The sequence below is a fragment of the Dipteris shenzhenensis genome, chromosome 25, assembly GCF_047967505.1.
Source record: "Dipteris shenzhenensis isolate YYH24624 ecotype China chromosome 25, Dip_SZ_1.0, whole genome shotgun sequence".
NCBI lineage: Eukaryota > Viridiplantae > Streptophyta > Polypodiopsida > Gleicheniales > Dipteridaceae > Dipteris > Dipteris shenzhenensis.
Window position 1 is genome coordinate 49,917,351 of NC_141620.1, and position 11,348 is coordinate 49,928,698.

At 43.5% G+C, this 11,348-nt stretch overlaps 1 protein-coding gene across 1 annotated transcript; it reads left to right on the top strand.

Annotated features, from left to right (window-relative positions):
* Nucleotides 1-7,814: 7,814 nt before the first annotated feature.
* Nucleotides 7,815-9,966, top strand: LOC147886015 (eukaryotic peptide chain release factor subunit 1-2). The gene is made up of 2 exons (XM_087396566.1): nt 7,815-9,330; nt 9,502-9,966. Exon 1 carries the CDS (start codon nt 7,930-7,932, stop codon nt 9,241-9,243), a length of 1,314 nt encoding a protein of 437 aa, XP_087252692.1. The 5' UTR covers nt 7,815-7,929; the 3' UTR covers nt 9,244-9,330; nt 9,502-9,966.
* The last annotated feature ends 1,382 nt before the right edge of the window (nt 9,967-11,348 follow it).

An 11,348-nucleotide genomic window follows, 5' to 3' on the forward strand; every position in this document is an offset into this window, starting at 1 on the left:
ATTAGCAACTGAATGGTTGCATGAATCCAAAGAGCCACACATGGCTTTTTCAAACAGTAATGTGAAGTCCAAGAACAACTAGCAAGCCGAATCTACCAAATCAACTGAAATGGATGATTGCATTGTTTTAACACTATTATGTTGCTATAGCAACCACACCATTATCAAGTCCTCCAATTCCTGGTTGTCGGTGGAAAGTGATTGATTACTTTTGATCATTATCATGCCCAAGAAAAATGGCAAACTAGGAGTCTATGTCGACTACCAAAAGTTGAACGAGTAGACCGTGAAAGATCCACTCCAACAACTGTTCACAAACACCATCTGGAGGTCTAGAAAATGTACTCATTCATGGATATAGCAAGTGCAACCAATCTGCCCTAGGACCAACAGAAGACAACCTTCATGATAGAATGGGGGCAAACTTGAGCAAAATAAGCCCATCCAAATCAAAGAGCACACCGGCAATGTTTTTGTGCTTCATGGTGGAAACGTTCTAGGAAGTACATCAACGAGCTCCTTGCCATCTTGGTGGATACTTGGAGTGCCTCTGAAAGGTATTCCAAGAATCTAGGGAGACAAGGATCTCCCTAACTGTGTTTTCTGTGTGTCCTTAGGTATGCTGCTGGGCCACACATTTTCAACAAAGGCATCATGATAGAAATATAAAAAATTGATGCCATACAAAAGATGATGTGGACCCTGATCTCGACACGTGCACCTCCGACGGTTTGTCCACAAGCAGCCAAACAACATCAAGCAAGTGTGCTCATCCATGGAGTATCTCAACTTCTTACAACGTTTCATCAAGAAAGTTCATATGTATTACCAAGCCACTTCACAAATTGACAAGGGCCAGTAGGAAGTTCGAGTGGAGCAATGAAGATGATGAAGTGTTCAAAAACTTGCAAGTGATGGTGGTTAAGGCACCAATCCTAAAGAAGCATGATGTGAATGTAATTTTCCATGTGCATATCAATGCATCAAGGATGGTATTAGTTCCATTCGGCTCAACCCAAAGGGAACTTGGATTTCCCCATCTACTACATGAGCCGAATGTTCTTCTCCATTAAACCAAACTACTTGATGATCAAATGGGAATCCTTGGGGATGGTGTACATTGTACAAAAGTTTCAACATTATCTTCTTGACAACCCCCTTACTTTCTATGTGGACCATCAAGCGCTCTTTTACCTCATCAACAAGACCATCATGAAGCCACTCTTATTCGCTAGATGTTTTTAGCTCCCAAATTTCAAATTCAAGCTCGGTGGCAGGTTTGGTTCATCACATTGTGAGGCCAAGTTCTTATCTTGTACCAAAACTGAGAAATGCAACAAACGGGTTGATAAAGTCTTCTTGATGCAAATTTATTTACTAGAGTTGTGAAGATAGAGAACAAGGTTCCAATGCTGAAATCCCACTTGGCTATAGTGGAGGTGAGGCTAACATGGCTGAAGTTAGCAAGCTTGAGGGAGCGAGTCTGTTGTTGATCAAAGGTAAAAGGAGAAAGCTCTCACCAAGACACTTTTAAAAAGTGAGCCCATAGAGCTAAGAAATGATGACATGCTAACATCACCTTCACCACACAAAAGAAGGCTTCGAGCTCAATGCAAAGCACAACAAGGTGAATTAGATTCAGAAGGCGTGCCTTTTGAAGTGACCCAATGAGGAAGAGTAGTTCTTATTGCACTGTTGGAAGTTGGAATGGTTGTGTACATCGTGAAATGGTCTGACTAGTAAATGTAATTGTAGCCACGTGCAGAGATTCTTTAGTGGGGGATGTTCATCTAGATGTGGTCAATTGTGGATCCATGAATTGTCTTTGGTTGCTTGATTATTTGGTGCAAGTTGTGGGACGACATGAATTGTTGTAGAGTACTACTTGTCTTGTTATTTGTTTCATAACACGTGTTGAAATTGCCGGCAATGTACATGTTTGTGGAAAGGAGACCGCTTTGTATCGTTTCTTCCAAGCTGTGAATAAGTGTGTGGATGCTTGCGCGCGGTGACTTGTAGATGTTCATGACATTTATGAGTCCACATCCCATGCAATCAAATGTAGTGTAAAGACATTCAATTCCTTCGTTGTATGAGAATCTGCTGTCCAACAATGACATGGTGTTGTAATAGTACGTGGCGATGCCCAGCCCATTGTTGCCAACCTCATGCTTGAACCCGGTAATTGAGGTCTGATGTGCATCATTTGTGTGTAGTTCTTGCATGCATAGGATGGATGCCGCACAAAGACTTGGACATGAAAGAATGTCGTCTTCGTGTGCTTGGAACGATCTTGTGTTCAAGCATTATAGGTTGAATTCGCTTTGTTATGGTGATGATAAGTCCACTTGTTGGATGTTCCGGGCACGATCCTCATGTAGTCATTGCAGTTCGTCTAGAACCACTCTGTCAACTTTAATGTGGTTTCTCTAGATAGGTTGAAGAATGTGTAGGTTTTCTAGTTTGTGCACCCTTGACAAAGCTGTGTATACAAGGCCGTGGGCCTTTATTCTTGTGGGATCAAAAGCGAGGAGGTCCATGCTAAGCCCCTGTGACCTGTGAATCGTGTGTGCTACAGCAGGCTATATCAGAAATTGGTATTTGTAGGCATTGTTCAAGTGGTTCTTGCCAATTTGAAATTCACGCGCTATTTGCAAGATTGGGATCCATTGTTTTGGTATACCCTCTGTGAAAAGGAAATGGTGTGCAACAGGTGCTTGCTTGCCCATGTTTGGATTATTGAACTCGACCCAAATAACAGGGGGCTTCGTGTTTATTGTTGCACCTTTGAACACAACGTCAACCCCATTGACAAGCCCATCTGGAATGTCAAGGTTGCCAGAGCAGATCTCAATGATCATGCCTGATTTCATTTGCAATTGTTGGTGCAACCTCCAGTCAACTTGGGGTCTGTTCATATTTTTATTGTCTTGCTGCACGATTTGTGGCAGACATCTTTCGCCTTAATTGAGTGTGGCTCTATGTTTAGTATTTTGAACACGTCATGGTTGTGAGCATCTTTAGCTGCATTTGTGCAGAATAAGTGGGGCACTAGTTCTTTCCATGGAGGTTGTCAATAGTACTGGCTGTTCAATTCATCTACGTCTTGTGCAATGTGTGCACCAACACGTATACAGTTTAACTGGCCAAGAAATTTGTTGTCTTGTTGTTCTGGCCTTATACTTTGCAATTATGTCTTCGAAGAAAACGTCAAAACTATTTGGATCCATTTTCTCTAACTATACAATGTTTGAGTAGGAGCATTCGTTCTTCAATAGGGCTGGTGTTTATGTAGCAAAACTCCCTGGTGGAACTAGTTAATGGCAAGGACAAGGTTAAATATGCTGCTTGTTGTGAGCTGATATGCTCAGTGCTTAGAATTGCATTCCCAATTTTGCAGATGCGCACATTTGCTGGGACATCTGCTTGAAGGCATTGGTCCATCGCTTGTTTCATGGCTTCTACAGTTGAGTGGTCCACTTTGGTCATGTACGAAGTGCAATATGTAGCTATGGCATGGGGGTCCATCACGAACTGGATGTCAGTGTTTGCTTGCCATAGTGCTGAAATTGTTGCATTGAAATTGTTTGTGTTTATATCTTTGGATTCGTGACATGAGAAAAGTGATGGTTGAACAATGCTAGCTCTTAGGGCCATGATGTATTGTTCCTCTATTAGCGACAAGGTTTGCAGCAAGCCATCGAAGTTGAGTTCTTCTATGCTGTGGTCACTCAAGATAGCATGTATTTTATGATAATTGTAATTGTGCTCGGTTGTTCTTTCGTTTTCTTGTAGAGGTGTCAATATTGCTGTTGCTTTCATAGGTGGGCGTGGGAAGTGGAAGCGGCAATCATTGCCCTTTTTCTTGCAAGTTTTTTTGTGGTTGTGTTTTTGGATGTCTTTGTTGTTCAATAAAAATTTAGCAATGTCAGTGCAAATGTATTGATCCACAAATGACACGACATATGCATCTGATGATTCACCGTATGTAGGTGCATCTTCAATCCATAGAAGACTGTGGTCGTGCTGGTTGCCTCTGTTTTGGAATTTAGTCACGACGAAAAAGTCAAGCACTCATCCTAGTGCTGATGAATCTTGTTTGAGGAACCATTTCATTGCTTGGAACTTGTGAATGTAGTATCTTAAAGTTGCAATTGCGTCACCACACGAACTATTGATCGAATAGCCTCTGTGGGTGAAAGACCAGTTTGAGTATCGTGCAATGGATTGAGTTTGTGCAAGCAATCTACAAGTGGCTTCTAGTTCTTCTCTGCAGCGGAGAAAGTCAGGAAGGAAGTAGGTGGACCTAGCTGTCTAAGCATCGCAAACAAATTTTTTTAATAGTTTGTCTTTATAGTCAGCGGACGTGCGAAGGCATGCGGAGTCATGGAAGCCAATGTGTGATTGAAGGAGTTGTTCAATGTTTATGTCTTTGGCTGCATCTTTTGCCTATATTCTTTGTCCTCTTAGAATGCAAAGCGCCTATCTTTGTTAAGTAGCTCCCACCGTGCAATGTCTTGGTAGGAAGTGCGATCAGGCAATTTATATTGTCATGGATGGCCGTACAAAATTTTTGGGAATGCGAGCTCTTCGCAGTGTTAATCTCTAAAGATGCTTAATGGGTTGAAAACCTTAAAGGTGCAACATTGATCACTTTGTCTTGAAAGTCAACCATTTGTTGAGTTGTGTAAATACCGTGGACAAGCGTGTTACTTTAGTTCTCATCCTCTTGTGGGTCTGCAAAGTCTTCTTCATCTGTTTGTGCTACGTTGACGTTCGTAGTCTAGCTAATGTGTAAGGCCCATTGTGGATCCATTGTGACATTAGATTCTTTGTACATTGGTGTGCCTAGCAACTCAGCAAGTGCTCTAAGTGTCAGGTTCAACCAAACCAAGCCACTCATGTAGTTGTGGGTGAAGTCAAGTTTTTGCTTCAAAGCAATGAAAACTGTTGAGTTGTCATTCAAGAAACGTGGCAGAACACATTGAACTCGATCAGTATCAACCGAACACATTGACTATTGCCCCGTGAAGGCCAAATTGTCCTTCGTATGTGAGTTCCCGTATTTGAGCAAATGGAATTTTGATGGAGATCAGCCTCGCCTCGAGTGAGTTGAGTTTGTCTGTGTATTGCAGGTGATTGGACAAAGGCATATTGCTGGAAGCGAACTTTGGAACTTTGCTCTTCCTAAGTTGATTATGACAAAGGTTGCAAACAAGACTTTCGGATGTGTTGTTCGTTGCAATGATGCCTTTTGTGCGCATGAATGTGTTCATCACTACAGTGGTGCAATGCATTTTCTTCTTGAAGTCCAAAACCCCACAACAAACACACGAGTGTGACGGTGTGTCTGCAATAGTCTTGATAAATTTTGTTGCTACTGGGGTGTGATGTATAAAGTGTTCTTCTGTGGAAACATGGCAGGGTGGGCCCATTTCATGGGTTAGAAGATGGCTAGTAGTCGCTACATCAGCCGTAGCATTGGGGGGGTGTCCAAACGTTAAAGAATTTCGTGCTTTGTATATCTTTGCTATTGTGGCTTGCATTGAGTGTGAACGACCTGGGAAAGTAGCCATGTAACATGAAGCAATGGTCTTTGCGGTTTCTTTGGGCATTCTCTGAACATATGAAAGCAATGCAACATGGTGTTCTTGACTCCAATGATTGTAAATATGCTTTCGTTTTCAAGGGTGGAGTGGTGATATTTGAGGTGGACTTTCTAGTTCATTTATAAGTAGTGTGATCACCTATGCTGAACCATTCAACGATTGCATTACGGTACGTGTTCCTGATGTATCGTGGATGAGGACTTCGAAAGAGTAGTGCAAGAGTGAAGAGACTCGCACAAGGCAATCATGTATGATCGCACGAGAACTTGAACTGGATTTGAGAGTATTAATGACACGTTGAATTTCAGAAGTGCTCGGGTGCATTCGGTTGATAGTTGTCCTCAAATGTTCACTTCGAATGCCACCAAGTGATGGGAACCATTGATAGTGAAGCTTCCAATAGGTTTTATGGTTGAGAGCATGGAGCGCACAAACAGAATACTCTCTGCATACAAATCCAAAAAAGGTGTTTGGAACTAAAGTAGACCATCCACTTGGGCTCCCCGAATAGTTACAATCACATCGTTTCCATCACAGACATAGATTCGACCCTTCAAGATAGCGACCTTCGAAATGTACTGAATTAACTTGCAAGTGTAGTAGTAAGGGTATTTTGGATCACGGCTAACACATATGCCACCGTAATTGCCACACTGGAACTCCACTAGCTGGGTGTTCAGGTTCGTGAAGTGCAGAATCCCTGAGACCTGTTGAAAGACAATTCTAATGGTTAGAAACCTTAGTGAACAAAGTTACAAGGAAAGGGCAATTTGAGATTACTCTTTGGCCATAGCCAAGCTTCAAAAATTGAGCCATGAACACTTGCTGGAGCTCCGCTTTCTTGTTGCCGTCAGGTATCTCCTCCAGGATGGAGAAGTCGTAGTAGCCCAAAGTGTTTTTCGCTGTCATGTACGAAACATTTTTGAGGGTGTACATGACAATCCCATGCTCGTTGTACTCTTGGATGAGACGTGATAAGATGGTCTTCCGCTCTTTAACGAATGCGAGCTGCAACAAATGGATAGTTTTAAAAGCTTGTGTTGAAAAGTGACAAAAGAAGATCAATGTTTTTGCTGGGAACTTAGAGCAGCATAATCTTGATCGCATGGACCGTCAGCCACAATGACTTGGTCGATTGCACCTCTCTCGCTATCTACCTTTATGATGACCACACTGATAGTGCCTGTGACAGCTGAGATTGACCCTTCTTTCATCTTCAACATCCATGATGCAAGAGGCGCGAAGTCGGCTATTGTTGTTTCGTTCACAAAGTGAATGGTGCCTTCTACTCCTCCACATGTCATTGCTACTTTGGCATTCACCCATTTATCCTTAGTGGCTGAAACCCCATCGCTTCACCTAGGGGGCTCAACAAAATGTCCCATGAGACTTCACCTTGCATATCCACTACGTCCCTATGACCTTGCACCCTACTAGTCTTTGAGCTAGATCCCAAGTCTAGATTCCTCTAAATGGATTCCATTATGGATATCTAAATTGTCCTTTGCTTCTTCACCTTGCATATCCACTACGTCCCTATGACCTTGCACCCTACTAGTCTTTGAGCTAGATCCCAAGTCTAGATTCCTCTAAATGGATTCCATTATGGATATCTAAATTGTCCTTTGCTTCTTCATAGGACCTTAGGTCGTTAATCAATTTGACCTAATTTGTCAAATCATAGTTTATTACTATAGGCGCATTTCAAACCTCAACTAGTCTCTCGAATGTTGGCATTCCCAATGTATTTGAGTGTCTTCCTATACCATTGGCGAATGGAAGATTAGCCGAAGGTCTTTATCGCTATTAGCAGAACTTAGGGTGTTTACACACTTGGCCCATCGTGGGCATGCCCAAGGTTCATGGACGGGCAAGATTGCCTGCCCATTGCCCGCCCACGGTGGAGATGCATTGAATGAAGGTTGGGCGGGCTTGGGTGCCCATAGTGTGTAAACACCCTTAATCGTTGTCAGCTCCCCCAAACCTTGATGCTCGTGAAAAGCCCGAAGGGGGCTTTTCTGAAAAATGAAGGTGGCTCGCGCATCGCTCGAAAAGCCCCGCTCGGGCTTTTCACTGCCGAGACGTTGGCGAGCGCGAGCGGAGCAACGGCGTGGGGGCCACCGTGAGACTAGGCTACCTAAGGAAGGTCATGGATCCTAAACCCTTGGATCCTGATCAAGATGAACGATCTCAAAGGATTATACTTTGGAAGGCCGTCGTCTTCTTCAATTGTTTCTGGATTTCTGTATCTGTGTTTTCCGCCATAGCCAGCTCCTGTGAATTCAGCACAAAACCCTAATCTGATCTCCAGCCTTCCGCCATGGCGGAAAATGCAGATACTGATCGTAACATCGAAATGTGGAAGATCAAGAAACTCATCAAAGCCCTCGAATCCGCCCGTGGCAATGGCACCAGCATGATCTCCCTCATCATGCCCCCCCGTGACCAGATCTCTCGCGTTACCAAGATGCTCGGTGATGAATTCGGCACCGCTTCCAACATCAAGAACCGCGTCAATCGTCAGTCTGTTCTTGGCGCCATCACCTCTGCCCAGCAGCGCCTCAAGCTTTACAACAAAGTCCCCCCCAATGGCCTTGTGCTCTACACCGGTACCATCGTTACCGACGATGGCAAGGAGAAGAAGGTAACCATCGATTTTGAGCCCTTCAAGCCCATCAACGCGTCTCTGTACCTTTGTGACAACAAGTTTCACACCGAGGCGCTGAATGAATTGCTTGAGTCGGACGATAAGTTCGGGTTCATCGTCATGGATGGGAACGGGACCTTGTTTGGGACGTTGAGCGGAAACACGCGTGAAGTTCTCCATAAGTTCACGGTCGATCTTCCGAAGAAGCACGGTAGAGGAGGACAGTCGGCCCTCCGTTTTGCTAGGCTGCGTATGGAAAAGCGGCACAACTATGTGCGGAAAACCGCAGAGATGGCTACGCAGTTCTTCGTGAATCCAGCTACCAGCCAGCCGAACGTGGCGGGTCTGATTCTGGCCGGGTCAGCTGATTTCAAGACCGAACTCAGTCAGTCGGACATGTTCGATCCCCGGCTTCAAGCCAAAGTGTTGAATGTAGTGGATGTCTCCTACGGGGGGGAAAACGGATTCAATCAAGCAATCGAGCTCTCCGCAGAAATCCTTGCAAATGTTAAGTTTATCCAGGAAAAGCGTCTTATCGGCAAATATTTCGAGGAAATTAGCCAGGACACGGGAAAGTATGTTTTTGGAATAGAAGACACTCTTAAAGCACTGGAATTGGGAGCCGTGGAGACTCTCATTGTGTGGGAAAACCTTGAAGTGAACCGCTATGTGCTGAAGAACGCAGTGACTGGGGAGATCGTCGTAAAACATTTAAATAAGGACCAGGAAGGGGATCAGTCCAACTTCAGAGAATTGGAATCTGGCGCAGAACTGGAGGTGCAGGACAAGACGACCTTGCTGGAGTGGTTTGCCAATGAATATAAGAGATTCGGCTGCACTCTGGAATTTGTCACCAACAAGTCACAGGAAGGGTCTCAATTTTGCAGAGGGTTTGGAGGAATCGGTGGAGTACTTCGTTATCAGCTGGACATGAGGACTTTTGATGAGCTTTCGGACAATGAAGGGGTGTATGATGACTCTGACTGACAATTCGCTCCACTCGTATGGTCTTCTAGGCCTGTAGGTCTTTGCTTGGAAGGATGGATAACTAAGCAGCAAGGGCCAGGGTGTTCTGTAAGTACCTTTGACAAGTTTTCAAATTTCTTTTTCAGGAGGGTCCATTCTTCATAGCCTTTCTTGATTTGAGGACAGTTTATCATTCAGTTTTCAAGGTTCAGGTTTTGTACGCTCAAATAGATTGGTTGGTTGGTCCTTGGTGGTGAAGCATTTTAACCTGTTCTCCAGGATGCAGAGGGCATTACAAGGGATCAAGTAGAAGGCTCTTTCCGGCGTCAAAGTTTCATGTACTCTATGGAAATCTCAGCGGGAGGTTTTTGATCAAAATTGTGAATATTTATTTTTCATTTTCTGAAACACTCTCAGTGCTAGCAATAAGGTATTGTCTTTTCTATTCTTTTCCTTCTGTATGATGGAAGTGTCCTGCTCAGCAGGTCTCCGGAACCGAGACAGATTGTATGTTCTGCAATGATTCAGTTTGATTTATGTAGCTGGCCTACTGAGAGAGTTGCATGTGGCCGCCTTTAGTTTGAATCAGTACAGCTAAGAGGTCATAGTTTATACAGTGCAAAGTATTTACTTTTGGCTCTTCATGTGAAACAGTTGCATAGAATCACCAAAATATTTAATTTTTTTTTGGGGGGGGGGGGATGCAGAATTTGAGAAATTCCACCTGCCTCCAGGTCTCTTGTGGTCCTCCTTAATGTTTAGGCCTTAGAGCCATTGCACAGAGAGTTAGTTAACCTTTTTCGCATGCAAGTCCCACTGTGAGCTTCATCACTTTAAGTTATCATGTTCATCATTGCTGAGTTCATTATCTACTAGTAAACCTGGAGGCCTAGTGGTATGCAAATAGCCAACCCAATGTGTGAATTGCAGTATTTTCTTCATATTCATAGCTATAAAAGACGGCTTCCATGTGGCCTATGTTTTGATACATGAGTAGGATTATCATAGAGAGTATTGGATAGTGTTTCTGCTCTAATCAGTTTGTTTTGAGCACATATTAGAGTTTAAGGAAGAAGAGTTAGGTTCAAATCCTTTTCTCTGGGACCTTCTTACAGACCTGAGCTGGCCTGCTACAGGCCTGACCTAGTTTGTGGGACAGGCAACCAGTTCGGGGCCCTATATAACGTGCTGCGACCCCATTCTTACTGTTACTGCGTGGGAGGCCAGATGATTCTTTCTTCTTCATTTTCTTCTTTCCCTTTTTTTGGGGGGAATTTAACCTAATTAACTCTCTCTCTCTCTCTCTCTCTCTCTTTCTCTCTCTTCGCATTCTTATTCATAATTTCTGTTTTGTTTCTTCCTTTTTGCTATCAAAGTTTCTGGCATTTGGTTGGGATTTCTAAACTTAATAAGCACTGGGTTTACCCAATAGATTCTAAAATGTTTGAAATCCAGATGGCAGCTTATGCTTGGGTATTGATGAGAACATAGGCGTACCTTTGCTTACTAAGCTACTATTATTTTTGTTTTTCTCATTTACTAATACCTTTGTTCTTTCGCTTGTTCTAATAACATTTTAAATTGTAAGATTGCAAATATTCTGGAGACTTGGATACTGAGACATTTGGCCAAGTACAATGAAGAGAATTGTTGCTTTTATTGTCATGGTCTAGGATACAAGAAACATGATCGCCTACATTACAAAAGCTCCGCGCAAGGAGTTGGTACCCTAGTTGGTCTACTCATTGTCATCTCAGGCTCAATTTTGGGCCATAATCACTTGGTCATCGTGGAGGAGATTAAGGATTAGGGAAAGGGGGACCCTTGGCAACTCCCCAGTCCATGGATAGACTGGTGGTTAGATAGTTCTCATCCTAGTAGATTTTGGGAGTTTGGAGAACATTATTCTTTCTATCAGGAAACCTAGGAGATCGGCCCATTCTCTGGTGGATCTGAATGTAGCACATTTGCATGCCAAAGAGGCAAAGACAGCCTTTTTGGGAGATTCCCAGTTGGGCAGATACTAGGACTTTGAGTCCTTCCTACATAGGTAGTGGACATTTTGGGTGGCACCAGCTTGACGTTTGACCCAAACACAGCAAGAAGGGCTGGATCTCACTATTTGA